Source organism: Sebastes fasciatus, chromosome 21 (genome assembly GCF_043250625.1).
Source record: "Sebastes fasciatus isolate fSebFas1 chromosome 21, fSebFas1.pri, whole genome shotgun sequence".
Lineage (NCBI taxonomy): Eukaryota > Metazoa > Chordata > Actinopteri > Perciformes > Sebastidae > Sebastes > Sebastes fasciatus.
The window spans coordinates 16305562-16321138 of record NC_133815.1 but is presented as its reverse complement, the minus strand read 5'-3'; the positions used below and the strand labels follow the sequence as shown (position 1 = coordinate 16321138).

The 15577-nt window shown below is 42.8% G+C and overlaps 1 protein-coding gene across 8 annotated transcripts in view; it reads left to right on the top strand.

Annotated features, from left to right (window-relative positions):
* phldb2b (pleckstrin homology-like domain, family B, member 2b) overlaps positions 1-15577 on the top strand; it is a 47860-nt gene that overhangs the window by 14478 nt on the left and 17805 nt on the right. For 7 of the 8 annotated variants that reach the window (XM_074621210.1, XM_074621209.1, XM_074621212.1 and 4 more), the window contains 4 exons: positions 948-1031; positions 8691-8810; positions 10920-11104; positions 11481-12728. In XM_074621210.1, the coding sequence (XP_074477311.1) occupies positions 948-1031; positions 8691-8810; positions 10920-11104; positions 11481-12728 (1637 nt within the window). Of the gene's footprint in view, positions 1-947; positions 1032-3391; positions 3635-8690; positions 8811-10919; positions 11105-11480; positions 12729-15577 lie in introns of those variants that run through there. The other variant, XM_074621216.1, reaches the window with a different exon arrangement.

Sequence of the window (15577 nt, the reverse complement as noted above, 5' to 3'; positions counted from 1 at the left end):
TGGTGTGGTTGCAGATTGCACCCAACTGAGTACCCTTCCACTCAATTCATACTTTCCAAGACTTCGGTAACGTGAGCCAGCGAGTGCAAAACCGTGGTAACGCCGTTCACTTGCTCAGAGGCCATCCTTACCATAATAACACTACTTTAGGAGCAACGGAAGTCAGACGGTGGCTGGTGGTACCACGGTTTTGCACTCTGCAACACACATTAATCACAGTTTCACATCAAGCATGTCAGAGAACTACGGTGGCCTTCAGGTAACGTAAAAACATGAAAGGCTCTCTCTGGAGACAGTGTTTGGTTTGTCCGTTCTGGGCTACTGTAGAAACATGGCGGCGCAACATGGCAGACTCTGTGAAGAGGACCCGCTCAATATGTAGATATGAAGGACTCATTCTAAGCTAAAAAAAATACAACTAATCTTATTTCCAGGTGATTATACACTACTGAAAACATAGTTATGAATGTTATATTCCGTTTCAGCCAACAGATCCCACCGAAATACTACTCACTGTACCTTTAAGAGGATTATTATAACAAAACCGCAACCAAATTTGTTAGAATTACCATACCACACTGGCACAATCTTTGATTTGTTTGCTGGATATCGTTCAGGAAATTGTCAGTGTCTTGTGTAAAATGATAAACAATTATCTCTGAAGAGACAAAGAGAGGCCGAGTGATTGATAACCCTCTCGATGTGTTTTTTTTTTTTTGCCTGTGTGATACATCCTGTACAATTAAGCATTCCATAGCCTTGTAGTGAAGATGGAAATAGCACGGCTTTGTGTGTATGTTATAATTAACATAAGATAGTGTAGTTAGAAGTCATCTTTCAACTGGGAAGTACTTGTCAGCAAGCGATGGTGGTGATGTGGCAATTTGAGTTGCTTTACTTTGAACTGCAGGTATACTGATCCCCTATACTTTCTCATCGTTACACAGGAGGGGTGGTGACCCTTGACCCCTGTGGTCACCTCTGCAGTCTGGATGGAGTCCAGGTTACTGTGCCCACACCACTCACACAGGGTAAGATATACACACTTTCAGAGAGGGTCCATACACTACATCAAGTGTCACATTTGCTTGCACAAAACCAGGCACTCGCACATGTACAAGTTTGATATATCGCCGCCTACTGGTGAATAAAATAGGTGGAGTGAAAGTTGACTTAATTGCAAGGAGGGTGCATACTTTCAGTATTTCATAACTCCTGTGTGTGTGTGTGTATGTGAACGAGAGAGAGTGGTTAGTTGGTGGTTTGGTTAACTCGCATTCCTTTCAGTGTGTGTATGAATCATATGGGCACAGTTAACATTGTGCTGACGTTCTGCTTGGAAACAGCATGGTGTACTGTATGTTTGCGTGCGTTTATTTCACATTAATGTATAGGCCTATGTGTGTGTGTGAGCATTTCCACATGTTCGTGTATGTGTTTTGGATGATGCAGTGCATGTGTGTGTGTGTGTGTGTGTGTGTGTGTGTGTGTGTGTGTGTGCACCTCTGGTTTGGTTTAATTTGCTGTGGTTTGGAACAGCTAGCTGCTACAGTGAGTCACAGCTTCCAGCAGCTACGGAGCGTACACTGCACATCGGGGTTCTGTTACAGGAGACTGCAGAAAACTTGCAAAACACACAGACACAAACAGAGTATCCTCCCAAATTGTAATTCATTTCTTATCTTTCTGTCCACCCCTGCCCACGTGTCTGTGTCTGTTTTTTGTCTGCCAGTATCTTGATCTGTTTGTTTCACGCCTGCCTGCCTTCTCTCTCTTCTCCCAAGTTCCCTTTTTATGGATTTACTCAGTTGCAGAGCTCTCCTTGTTTCACTCGTTTCTGCCCCGGCTTCTCCTCCTACATGTATACATCCTTTCTGTTTCTCCTTCTCATTGTGTCCTCCTGTGTGGCCATTTTAAGTTAAATATTGACAGGCCTATTTATCTTCCCGCTGCCCCGCCTGGCTGATTCAAATATTGACATCACCTCGGTGTGTCTACACGCACGAGGCTGGGGCATTGTGAAGTCGCAGGGGTGGAGAGAAGGACTGAAAGAGAAAAAAAATGGGTTTTAAAAAAAAAAAAAAGTCAAAAGGGCATGGTTTGGAAAATTATGGAGAGAGAAAGAGAGAACATCTTTCAGGAATATCCACTGGCCTCAAATGCTCTGGGTTGAGTTAGTCTAACCACACACACAGACACACACTCAAATACACATGCACACTGTGGAGCAGTCTGCAGATGATTAGCTATGTTTAGGAAGTGATCTGTTCTGTATTTGGGACTTCGGAACTTGACCTGGAATCACATCAGCTTTCGCTCCTAACTCACTGGAACAGCTGGAAGTCACTTGTTGAATATGTTCATACAGCATAAAAGCAGATTTTCCAATGACGTCAATCATCATACTGTAATATCAAAAGTGACAAAGAAGCCTTTCTTTTTTCTAATGCTTATAAAACTATTTATGGAATAGCATGTATTTCTGCATTTCAGTTCACATTTAAATGGAGTTTGGGTGTAAACTCAATCTCCCAGCATTCACAACAATCTGAAGCAAATGCAAATCTAGCAGCTGAACAAAACACAGCTGCTCTAATAGCCACTCTGCCTCTTTCTCTGTGTGTCTCACACACACATACACACACACACACACACATCTGCTCACATGATAAAAGACTCAATGGGTTCATGTTGTGTTGGAAGTGCTTGCAGATAACAAAGCATCTGAAGGAAACAAGAAACAGTTGGAGAGACTATAATCTGGACTCCGGCTGCGGAGCAAAGTTAAAAACTTATTTTTTTCTTGTTTGCTTAACTCCCTCCCAGAATCTTCCATTTTTTTCCTGTAGCCAGTCAGTCTGTTTGGCATACCCCAAAAAAATTTCTTTTCTGCCCTGTTGCTTTGTCTCAGAAGTCAGATGATTTACTTCTTACATGAATTAGTGTGTCATTACAATAGAAGCACCCGTTTTACAAGGTTTTTAATTCTCTGAAGCCTCTCTCTTTTAAGTCTCTATATAGTCCAGCTGTTTTGGGGTTACACTGGTTCCAAGGTATTTCAGAGAAAAGAGAGAGAAAATACTAGGTAGACAAAGAAAAGCTGAGGGGGCGTCCACCAAATACCTCCCTGTCTAATAGCCTTTGAGCCTACCAAATGCAGATAGGGGGGATTAGTTAGTTTACATACGGGTTTAATCACTTACACTCCTGTTTTCCTCCCTTGTAAGTGTCGTTTCAAGAAACTAAAGTAAAATAAACCTTCAATAGTGATATTAGATTTCCTAACAGTATTTTAAAATCGTTTGCTCCAGTGAATCTTGAGCATCCTACCCCTTTTTTACTGAAAGTTGGTACAGTCCCGGACTCAGTCTCGTGGATGGCAAATCGGTGAACTTTCTTCCACACGGACTGAAGAAGACTGGTGAGGAGGCTGCTCACAGGAGGGAGGCACACAACAACAATAACACAGGGACCAGCAGGAGTGGAGATAACCTCTCTATATTTGTTTTTTGTTTTATATTCCTAGGAAAAAAAAAGTTCTTTTGAGTTCTTGTCATAATAATTTGTTAGACTTTTAAAAGGAAGAAAATAGTTGTGATTGATACCCAGACCCTCACTGAATGGGACTCAAAAGGTTTGTAACGTTTTTTTTTTATTATAATATTATTATTATTATTATATTATTATATTATTATATAATAATAATAAAGCCTATATTTAAGTTACTTTACTTAACTTCACTGCACCCTTTTTGAGCTAACCTAACTTCATACTTATAATGCTACTCAACTATTTTTTCCTGAATTAAATAAGGTTAGTGTATTGTACTAATTTACCACACTAAACACATTATAGCTGTAGTAACATTAGCTAGGCTAGTTTTCTTTAGAGATTATTTATATGTCTGTCTGTCTTTATATGAGGTAAATTAGGTGTGTTTGATAAATCTCATTCTCTCTCTCTCTCTCTCTCACACACACACACACTGTGATGCTAAGGATGGTGGCTGATTCACATTCAAAACAGTATTACTTACCACTGGTATGTGTTTGTAATGAACATAGTGTTTTGAAACCAGCCACATGCTCTTTGAACATGTTGGGCAATGTTAACCCCATCAAGCTGCTTGTACCAGCAAGGATGAAAACAGCATTTGCTCATTGACTGATATTATTGATTTTCCCTTTTGGCTGCAATGGAAACTGTCACAAATAAGTCCCCATCTGTCACCATAGATCAATGAAAAATACGAATGCACTAAGCTGAAACTGAACTGCTCTTTTTAATATTGCCTGTTTGCTTATTGGGCTCGGCTTGTTTGATAGTTTCTGCAGTAGTAGTGAAGGTTTGAATCAGTGCTGCTTCCCCAATGTAGTCCAAGCCACTGAGTGGAGAAAGTGACATTTTTTATTTGCAGACAACTTTTGGAGGCGTTCCATTGCAACCTGTTAGTTGCATAGCATATGGCCTCCACATTTTGATGGAAATAACATTGGTGTGCATGATGCCTCAGGGTCATAAATTAGCAGGCAAGTTCACAGACTGGTGTGAGTGCATGTGACAAAGAGAACCATCCCATGGCTGTGAGGATGGGCTCAGTGGTCAGGATACCTGACACCTGAAAACAAAACCTGCTTCATTGTCCTGGATAGCTATTGTTTTCACAAGTCTTTCTTTTGCCTGCCCCCGAGCACATTTTGGTCTTTTTTGTTCTTCAAATCTTAAATTATAAACCAGATGAATAAGAAATACAGCCTTGTTATCAGTGTGGTGTTTGTGTTTACCTTTCTTTCTTTTCTCTCTGATAGATTAGAGGTTGTTTGTAGTTTATATACCTGTGGTTGTCCCCAGGCCTGCAAACCTTCGCTTGAGAGAAGTGGGGTGTGTCGATGGATTGATGCTTTGTGGATGAGATTTGAGATATAGAGCAGGGAGGAGATATCTACTGAACCGCTGGTGAGGAGCCAGATGTTGTGTGTGTTTGTGAGTGAGAGGGGGAGACTGAAAAAGTGTGAGTGAGTGACTGAACTAATCTACACCGACTCCTCTGAGAAAGACCAGACTGTTTTTTTATGATGTTACTGCTGGACCTTTGTGCCCCAGAGACGGTTCATTTGTGGTTTTGAGGTCAATTTACACTCCCACTGGGACCTTCTGTGTATGCATCTTTTCATGAATGAGTAAATTCAGCTTTACTTCAGTACCGTGTCGATTTAAGGGATTATAGCAACATTTTGAAGGCAAATAATGTATGCATTTTGATCAAACCAATGGGGGATGGGTTTTTTTCTGACTACATTTGGATTTTTTTGGTGATTACTTGTGATTGTTGGTGACCAATTATCAGGTAAGTGAGTTTCATCCAAGCACATGTTCGACATGGGATCTTGGTCATTGGGTCATTGGTTTATTTTTCATTCGAACCTAATGGTCTCAATTTGGCAATTCCACCACTTTGTGCTAACCAAACAGAGAAACAGTTTTGTTATAGAAGAGTTTCCTCTTCCATAACATTGTGGTGAGAGTGTAGTTTCGGTCTCGCTCAGATCTACATGGAAACAAAAATTGGCTCCAGACGTGATAGAGCTCCTACATCTGGGCCCTCAAAGACTCTGAGGTCTGACTTTGTAGATCGCAAACTTTAAATTATCCTGTAAATGTATATACAGACTAATTTCCAGTTTTCTTGTCGTTGGAGAGGGTCTGTCCATATGTGTGTGTTGGTGGGGGGCTGCGTGCTTTGACGTGGGAGGCAAACTCAATTTGCTGGTAAACAAGTGAACACGTGAATTAGATTAAACTTGTTTGTTGTGGATGGTATGTCTTTGTGTGTGTGCGTGTGGGTAGGTAGAGGGGAGTGGGTATGTGTTTATGGGAAAGTTATGTAGGACAGCAGATTTAAATTTAGTTTACGTGCAAGCAGTTAACATTAGATTGTTTTTATTGAGAATGTGGTGGATGCTGTGTGTTCCCTTGTACTTTTATCACAGATGGATTTTACTAGATCCTCCCCCTTTTAGCTGATTTATCGACTAATCTGTCGCTTTGGTCTTAGTCGACTAAGATTTCTTAAGTTTATTAGTTGTTTTTTATGCTTTTTATTCATGCTGAATGACTCATGTCCAAGAAACTTATGAGCACATCTCTGGTAAACACAAGATTTAAAGTGGTGCTTTTGTGTCTTTCTTTGTGGAGGAACTCAGTTTCATCTGTCGATTAAATCAACTAATCAATTAGTCGATAAAATTGTATGAGTGTTAGTCGACTAAGAATTTCTGTGTTTGAGGACAGCCCTAGATTTTAGGAGTAAGGGTTAGAAAAAGTTTTTTTTCTTTACAACGATACTAATTCAGGTTTGGGTGTCTGAAAGAGAAAGAAGAGATATAAAATTTGAATCATCAGGTTTATTATTTTTAAAATACTGTTTCTGAATGTCTCTATCTTCCTTTCTTTTTCTCTCTCAATCACAAACACACACATACTGCTAGTAATCGTTCATGCTGAAGGAGGAGAGGATTAGTTATTTGTTAGCTAAGAAGTGCTGAGAGGAAATTAGAGAGACAGGAGGGGAGGGGGTGGGGGCTGTGAACAAATCAGGGCGACACACTTTACCCTCCACTTTAAAGGTGGCACATGGCGAGCCTATTGAGGGTAGGAAATTAGATTTTTACAAGAGCTGACTGCTGGCAAAGTGTGTGTGTGTGTGTGTGCGCCTGTGTGTTTGCCGTTCTGCTAAATACTGAGAGTTACTGTGAGTCATTAGGCAGACACTGTTAAAGGACATGCACAGATACACAGAGCATGCACACCATTTGGAAGACGTACCATAACATTACTCATGTCTGGCAATGAGAAACACATTATTAGATCATGCTCACACTAACCTTCATGTTGACGTGTGTGTGTGTGTGTGTGTGTGTGTGTGTGTGTGAGTGTGTGTGTTTCTCTCTTCTTTTACACATCTTTTGATCTCTCTCCTGTCATGATGCCACTGCTTCACAGTTTGCGCCAAAACCTGCAAGATAGTGTTTACACGAGTATGTATTTGAAACGTTCACAGTCCAGCTGTGTAGACTAAACACATCTTACACTGTTTTCATGCGTGTGGTGTTAGCACCACCTCACCACAGCACTCAGGTCCCCCCCCTCCTGTGTTGAGAAATTACAGCTTTGAAGACAAAAAAGGTCTGCTCTCTAGGCAGTCTAAGGCGACGTCTAGACAGATGTGACCTAACTAAACTATAATCTCAGATTTGGCTATTAGCGCGTCTTTTCAGTGGACATGTTTGTGAAACTGGACATTATAGGTTGAGAGCGAGAAAGAATGGGGCAAAAGTGAGAATGAGAGAAGGGGAGAAAGAAAGAAAAACAACTTTGACATTTTTCCATTCAGTCTTTTTCCATTCGCCCTCTCGCTTATCCCCCCTCTTGCCTCAGTGTCTGACTTCAGGTCCAAGGAATCCGATGCAACTGTAATGAAGCTATTAAGGAGGTGCTTTTTTAAGGCTTTTACACACATGCTAACATTGCGGGGGTTTACTGTAATGCTCATCTGAACCTTCTACCCTGAGGGCTGGAGGGGGTTGAAAGAATAGAGAGAGCAAAGAGGATTGCATGTGAGAAGACAGACAAATGAGAGGGGACTCTTTGTTTATTAGCCAGTCTTGTGATTTTCTCTCCTCGTTGCTGTCCGCTCCTCTTTGCATCAGCGTCGCCTATTCATTTGTGTTTTTGCGGTCTTTCTACTTTTCCCTGCATCAGATCTCCTCTCTCTGTGTGTGTGTGTGTGTGTCAGTACTGCCGTGTCTCTCCCTTCCCTTCTGAGGTATTTGGACAGCTGTGGCTGTCTGTGTGTATTACAGAGGTTGTGACCCTGACATCTTGTTTAATACCTGGCCCTCTCAGCCTAATTGATGGCCAGAGCAAACACTGTGGTCTGGAACGACCGGCTGTGCACGAAGTGTGTTCAAGTGTGTTTCTGACTGTGAATAAATATCTCAGACTCATACCAAGCTGTATTTACAACTGCCTCTTCATACTCAGCAGTATGTGATGTGTACCTAATATATACAGTGTACAGTTTTTTGCATTTGATTATCATTTAAAAAGTACATTGTGTTATGCCATCAAAAATGTTTGACATACATAATAATTTAGGTCAGTTAGTCATGTAATAGAATGGGCTTTGGTCTATATAGACTCAATGATGTGTGTTTTGCCCTGTTAAGATGTGCTCCTCTAGTCATCCTGCTATTGAACAATGTGGGCGTGTCCCTTTAAGTATGGTTATGACCACACAGATCACAGATTGTAGACCATAGATTCAGTTATTTTATTGGTCCGTTTTTGATAGTCCCAAGATCTGTCATGTGGATATATTTTTGTTTTTCTTAATTTTCGTGGAACAAACTTTTCACTCACTATACGTGCCTCATATTTGAAGCTGACCAGGGAGTGAGTGTCTGCAGAAGGCAAACGTGGAAGTTGGACATGGTAGTCTACGTGAGTCAGAAACCTTTACATCCTGCTAGAAGTTGCGAGGACGGTTTAGAGCAAGCTGCCACTACATACAGTATGTCACCAATGTCTAGTTTTTTCTACACTTTACCTGAATGTAGAGTACTCAACCCTCTGTCTCAGTAAATACGAGTTGTATCTCTAATTTTACTATGTGTGTGTTTTCTCTCCAGGTTATTCCCTGTGTCTGGGTAAGTCCTATTTCTTCCGGTTCAACCATCCCGAGGAGGCAACCAGAATGAAGAGCATGCTTCCACAAAAGAGCCCCGTGTCAGCTTTAGCCTACAACACAGGTACACACACACATAAAGAGGGGCTAACTACCCTTCCCTGACCCCATGGCCTGCACTCGATCCCCGTTCTTTTGTCTTTGTTCCTCCTCTCTGTCTTTGTTCTGCCACATCACCATCTCCTCTTCCACCTCCCTCCCTCCCTCCTTCATCACCTCGCTCATCTATTCCATCTGCTTTTCACCTATTCTCTGCTTGTAGCTCTTCATCAGCTTATTCTCCTCATGTAACAATTGTCCCCCACAAAATATCGACGCTCCTATATGCCCTGACAGGGATCTAAGTGTTAAGTTACAGGTAGACACGACCCAGACAGGTGTGTGTGAGATTGGGATGTTAGTCTTGAGTGTGTGTGTCAGGCAGACTGAAGCGTATAGGGTGGAGGCAGGTATTTCTTCCAGCCCTCTCATATGTCTTTCCTAAAACATACACTTTCACTGTCACACACATGCTAAAAGTTAAATTCAAAGCATATTTGGAATGTTATTGTCATCTGGTGCCCCTCCATTTCCATAACGATACAGCTGGACTCTGCTGTCTCCGTGGTGATTGATCGGGGCTTTTGAGCAAGGTGTGTGTGTGTGTCTGTGCCATAATCAGTGGAATCCTTGCACTTTAAACTCTAGACGTAAGGAATGCACTCGTCTCCTGCTTCTCTGATGTTTTTGTAGAAATGACTTGCATCTCTCTCACACACACATATTCACACACACACACACACTTCGCAAACAGCCCCGAATCTTGACCGTTATCCTCCAGATTGCCAAGACTCACACTCTTGACACGTGCACCTAAAGTGAAGACTCCCACACGAAGCGAAACGAGCTGGGCATAGAAGAGAATAGTCACGTTAGAAAGGAAAGGAGTTGATGCACGCCAGGCCTCCAGTATAAATCTGCCCATGTATGGACACAAACACCCGGTAATGTGTGTCAGTGTGTGTGCGTGCGTGTGCTTCTAGATCTTATGATGTCTTTCATTTTCTGCCCCAGTTCTCTCCACCATGTACGGTTTGACATTTTCTCACACAGGCTTATATTCAGCTATGATGTGCACTTTAAATAGTCCAATTTCTCTAACAATATAACACTTAAATTATTCAACACATATATACTCTTGGCATATGTACACATGGGAAGTACACGCGTGTGTTTCTCTCAGGCGGAGCCACAGTTTAGGAAAGCTTTTTTTGTGTGTGTAGGCGTGTGTGACAGTTAAACGCCGGGTGGTCTAAGCTTCAACATTGTAATAGCTCCTTTTCCACATAAAACCACAGATGAATTAGAAACAGTGGGCAGGTTTCTCACAAACTGCTTCCTTCCTAGTGTTTCACCTGCATTTTTGATGACGGTAATATTTAGGGAGTTTTTTTTGGAATTATTCTGCACAGAAAAGTAGAAATAGTGCTATTAATCAGAAAATACTCCTGCCTACCTCAGCAATAAGCAAAAATAGTTTTTGTCTGATTTGTTTTAGTTTGAACTTCCTTCCTGCTAAATCTTACTGACTCAGTTGAGGTTTGGAAAAAGACCCCCTCTCTGCTGAAGCTGCTTTTAAATAAAAGGCTTTAGGAAGGAAGGGCGCGGGGCCTCTTGAGGGTACTCCAGAATATTTTGTGGTCTTTTTCATTTCCCAAAATCCTACTCTGAGGAACTGCAGTCGAGTTAGAGTTAAAATGTTTGTCTTGGATCTAATGGATGGTTTTGTATGAGTGTATTTGCATGCAGTGTGCGTGTGTGTGTGTGTGAGAGTTGACTCCTATTCTGGGTGATTTGCTGCCAGTTGCGGATTGTTTGGGTTGGGTTTGTTCTTGCTATGGGCCCCATCTATGAATAGCTGCAGCTTCAGGTACAAACGCAACCTCTTCCTCCCTCTTTTCCTTCTTCTTTTCCTGTTACTCCATCCATCCATCTCTTTATACATCTATATTGCTTATCCCAGCCATTCTGCTTTACTTTTGTTTTTCTTTCTCTCTCCATATTCCTCTCTGGTTCTCCATTTCTATATTTATTTATATCCTCTTACTCATGAATGTTCATGTACTTGTGTATCTACACTTTCCCATATTATCTATTTATTATCTTTTCCATTTTATCCCTCTCCCACCTCCAGACTACCTGAAGTTTAGCAGTGACTATAGCCATGCGGTGGTGGGCGGCACCAGCAGTGCTAGGGGCATGCGATCGGCCTCCGAGCTCCGGGACTTGATGGACACGCTGCAGCGCAAGAAGCTCGCCCTGGAGAACAGCCTGAGAGCCAACGGGAATGCGAACCCCTCCTACTTCAGCGTGACACAGGTCTGGCATCATTTAGCTCCACTTCAGGATTTATTATCCTGCTTTCTACGTCATGCGCCAACAAGGCTTTGTAGAAGCTTTATGGTTAGCCTGGCTGTTTGTCTTGGGGTAAACAGGGCTAACCAGGGTTTACTCATTATCTACAAGACCAAACATGGATAACCAGGGCGGCTTACACATTATCCTGGGCTATACTACAGTGTTCACCTGGCAACACATACTCATTACTCTTGTTTCTGTCGCAAAGCTTGAATGGAGGTCTGCTTAATACTAAAGCCTCACAATTATCTTACGGATTTCTGTCTCTCCATCTACCTCTGTCAAGATTTAAGTATTTACAATTGTAATATGTATTCTTTTTCCATCTGTCTTTCAGTCTCCTCCCACCACACCTATCTCGAGTCCTACCACATCCTCATCGGCCTATCAGGACCAGGCAAGGCGGTTCTATGGCTCAGATCGTGCACCCATGTTTTTGAAATCTGCTCCCCCTCTTTCTCCTGGACGACGATCCGACCCGTCTTCATCTCTGTCCTCCCGCACCTCGGTCAACCGCAACCAGGACAACTTCGGCAATAGCGATGGCCGACGGCCGCACAACCCGGGCTCCTCTTCTTTACAGTCCACGTGGAATGGCGGAGGCTCCTCCATTTCTGTCGACGGTAGCAATAGCTACCTCCTCTCTCTTCCTCCTCCGTCCTCTTCATCCCGTACTCCATCAACAGGAGGTGCAGCCAGCATGCCATCAAGCCCCCGTCTTGGCCGCCGTAGCTATGGCAACCAAGAGCCCGTGCCCACTAGTAGAACCAGAAAATACTCAGCAGGCTCGCTAAGTGGGATGACGGGAGGAGGGCACAGCCGCTCGCTGCCACGCCTCTGCCCGTCCCAATCTCCCCGTGACAACAACAACGGAGCCATGACCTTGTCAACGTTGCCCCCACGGCGTTCTGATGTCGCTGGCGGTTACAAATTTAGCAAAGACCATTACAACAACAACCAGAATGCCAGCCCTGACCTCAACCACAACTCTAGTAACTCCAGCCAGCTTTCCTCCAACAGGAATCAAATCCAGACCCCAAATCAGGGAGAAAGTATAGTGTCTATCTCCCTCTCCTCCCCTAAGATCTTGCCCTCCACTACCGCACCTATCTCCTCAACAACCGCTCCACCTGATGTGACCATCCCCTCCAGGACAGGGGGCTCCTCTTCTCCTCGTGTGGCCAAAAAACTCAGCCTGACCTCCACTAGCTCTGTGGGCTCCATCGGCTCCATGAGCTCCAGCCCTCCAGAACTGGAGCGACTGGCGAGCCGTGGAGTCTCCCCAGGAGTAGGCCTGTCTTTGGGGGAGAGGGAGAGGGAGAGGCGAGGGGTAGGCCAAGAACTCACTGGTACCATGGGGTTTGGACTTGGAGAGAGGAGGTCTTCATTTGGGAAGGCAGGGCTGGAACCAGGGATGGGGCTGGGTGAGAGGAGGCAGTCATTTGGAAAGGCAGGAGTGACCCCACCAGGGGGTTTCAGGGAAAGAAGGGGGAGTATCAGCTCACTGAGTGGGAAGGAGGAGCTGACCGACTACCACCAGCACCAAAAAGAGGAGAGGCTCCGTGAGCAGGAGGTGGAGAGACTGGTGAGTTTGAGTGTGTTTGCACATGTGGCTTTCTCTGTTGGAACAGAGGACGTAAATTGTTCCTCATGTCCCCAACATCTGCCAATTCAAATTATGGCAACATGTTCCAATTCGGATCAAATGACACTGTATAGATACTATTTGAAGACATAACCTGTGATACAGACTGGTGTAATGTGTAAATTAGTTAAGCTTACAGACGTGCAGACTGTTGACAGGTGAAAAGTTTGTTGCTCTTACGGTTACTGAAAGAAGATAGGGATACAAGTTTATATTTGCAGCGGAAGAATGATATTGTTTTGCATACTCATGCAATCACACAAAGATGAGTTTAGGAAAATGCATCCCTTCACACCAACCGTGTCCTTGTCCCCTCAAACATACTCTCCCAGGGAGCTTAACACACACACACACACACACACACACACACACACACGCAGAGAGAGAGAGTGAGGTTCACCGTTCCACAGATGCCTCTGGCAGTTAGCCCATACTAACAGGACTATTCTTAACCCCGTGCTTGGATTGTGTGTGTGTATGTGTGGGGTGCGTGTTTATGTCAGTCATCTGGAGGTCCGCCCAGTGTGGTTCGGACCACTGAAGAGCCACAGAACACATCAGTCAGATGTGGGTTTAGAGAAACCAAGAAGATTAGAGAGCAGCGTTGTAGTGTAGCAGGTGGATAAACACACAGATGCTCAACATATAATGACAACTGGACTCATAATAATGCCGCTATCCTTCCCTCTTTAAATGTCTCTCTCTCTTTCACACAGCCGTGTTCTGCTGAGGGAACTGGTGTCTTTTAAACTGTGAGAAACTCTGAGTTTTCTGGATGCCGTACAAACCAAACTGTTTCACAAGCATCTCAGTGACTTTCAGCTATAGCCTCCAGTTATTTTTGATCATATTTGCAAGATGTAAAATATTGTGGACCTCTTGCTCTGATCAGAGAGAATTTGTGGTTTGCCCAAGATCAAGAACATTTGTTTAAACCCAGCAGCAATGCATTTGATGTGGTTTGATTTACAACCCATTTGTTTTTAGTTTGCGCCCCGATATAAAATATATCTTATTCAGGCTTAATCAGTGATTTGAGTCTCTTTATTTAAGTTTCAAAATGATTAATATGTTTTGAATAATACTTCTGAATAATCAATAATAAAACAATGATCAGATGTGCCGCTGGGCATTGTAAGAAGGCCAATAGCAGTATCTCCTAGTCCAAGGCTGATCTCAGGAAAGCATTGTCTTAACCTTGTCTGCCCTCTAGTGGTAGTACAGGAAACCTGCATTCTTTCCATGCTTGTGCATAAATGGCTATTTGGGGATGTTACCAGCAACAAAAGGAAGAAAAACACAAAAGCAAACAGCTAACACAATTACCCATTATGTCATTTAGGATGTACAGCTTAGATGCATTCGGTAAGGTTTAGGTAAATTTAGGTTATTATATTTCATCAGTCCATATTTACAAGTTGGCATTTCGCAAAGTAGCTTGTATTGTTAGTCTAAATAGCTATAAAGGAAGAAAAGGAAAAGAAGAAAGAGAGGTTAAGCGCTAGAGTGAGATATATGTCTTCCCCCCCCCCCCCCCCCCCCCTCCCCCTTTACCATTACAAAATACTTTTTATTTCCCTCTTACTCACTATGTGTCATGCCAAAGCACCAGCTCATATTTCCCCACTTGTTTCCTCTCTTTCTATTTCCTCACAATCTCCCTCCACCATTTTCCTGTCTTTGATTTTCACTCCATCCTTTCTCTGTACGGCCCTGTTCTTTCAGTACGTTTTCCTCTCCCTCTCTCCGTCCGTCTCTCTAGTTGACAGCTGATTACTATAAGGGCTCCACAGAGGCTTGTGCTCATTAGAATAGAACAAGGTGACAAACTGACAAAGGCCTGTTTTGCCTCAGCTCCTGGTTCACATTACACACTATAAAAGGGGTTGTGTATGTATGTTTGTTTGTGTGCATTTACACATATATACAAAAGATTATTCCACTGGTAAACAATGTGTACGGTGATTAATTATTTATATTGCTTTGCATAAATTACTTTTTATATTTAATTTAAATGGGTTAAATGATGAGCAATATGATGTATACGTAGTGCTATAATGCTTTTCCTAAATAGGATGTCTCTCTTTGGTCCTTCTAATCAGGCATATGATTGTCTCATGACTTTTAATAGTCCAAACTACCTGGTTCAGCTTCCTTCCTAGAGCACATATCCCTGGAAAGTGTCTTGTTTCCTTAGTGGCAGTACACACACACAGACACATTCCTGTTCTTTGGAGTCATGGCCTGTTCTCGTGCACACTTCCGATCAAAGTTGACAGCTGTCCACCTTCTCATTAGCTGACTCCTTCTCTCTCACACACACATTCACACACCTCTGTGCCACGTTCATTTTTTTCTAACGTCCCTCTTTCCACCTCTAATATTACTTACACAGGATTACTGTTTGGCTTCTCCCTCCAGAGAAGCTACTGCTGAACCTATGAGGGGGTATTTTAACCCTCTGCAGCCTCCGTAGCTCCCCATATAGTAGCTGCGTTCAGGCAGGCAGAACTGTGGAAAGGGCAACTCTTGCTCCAGGGATTTCCCAGTTAAAGGAAATATTCTTTCTAGGCTATTCAGATGATATGCTAAACTAGAGTATATAAATTACAAACAAATCAGGAGTGCATTTTGGACTAAACAAGGACATTTTAACTAGAGGGATTCACTTCTTCAGAGCGATGCTTCCCCAGGTAACTTGAGCATTGGAAACTTTATTTTATGATGGAAAGAAATGATACCCAGCTGAGCTGTTATGAGTCTTCCTCTCTAGTATAACAGAACGTTCA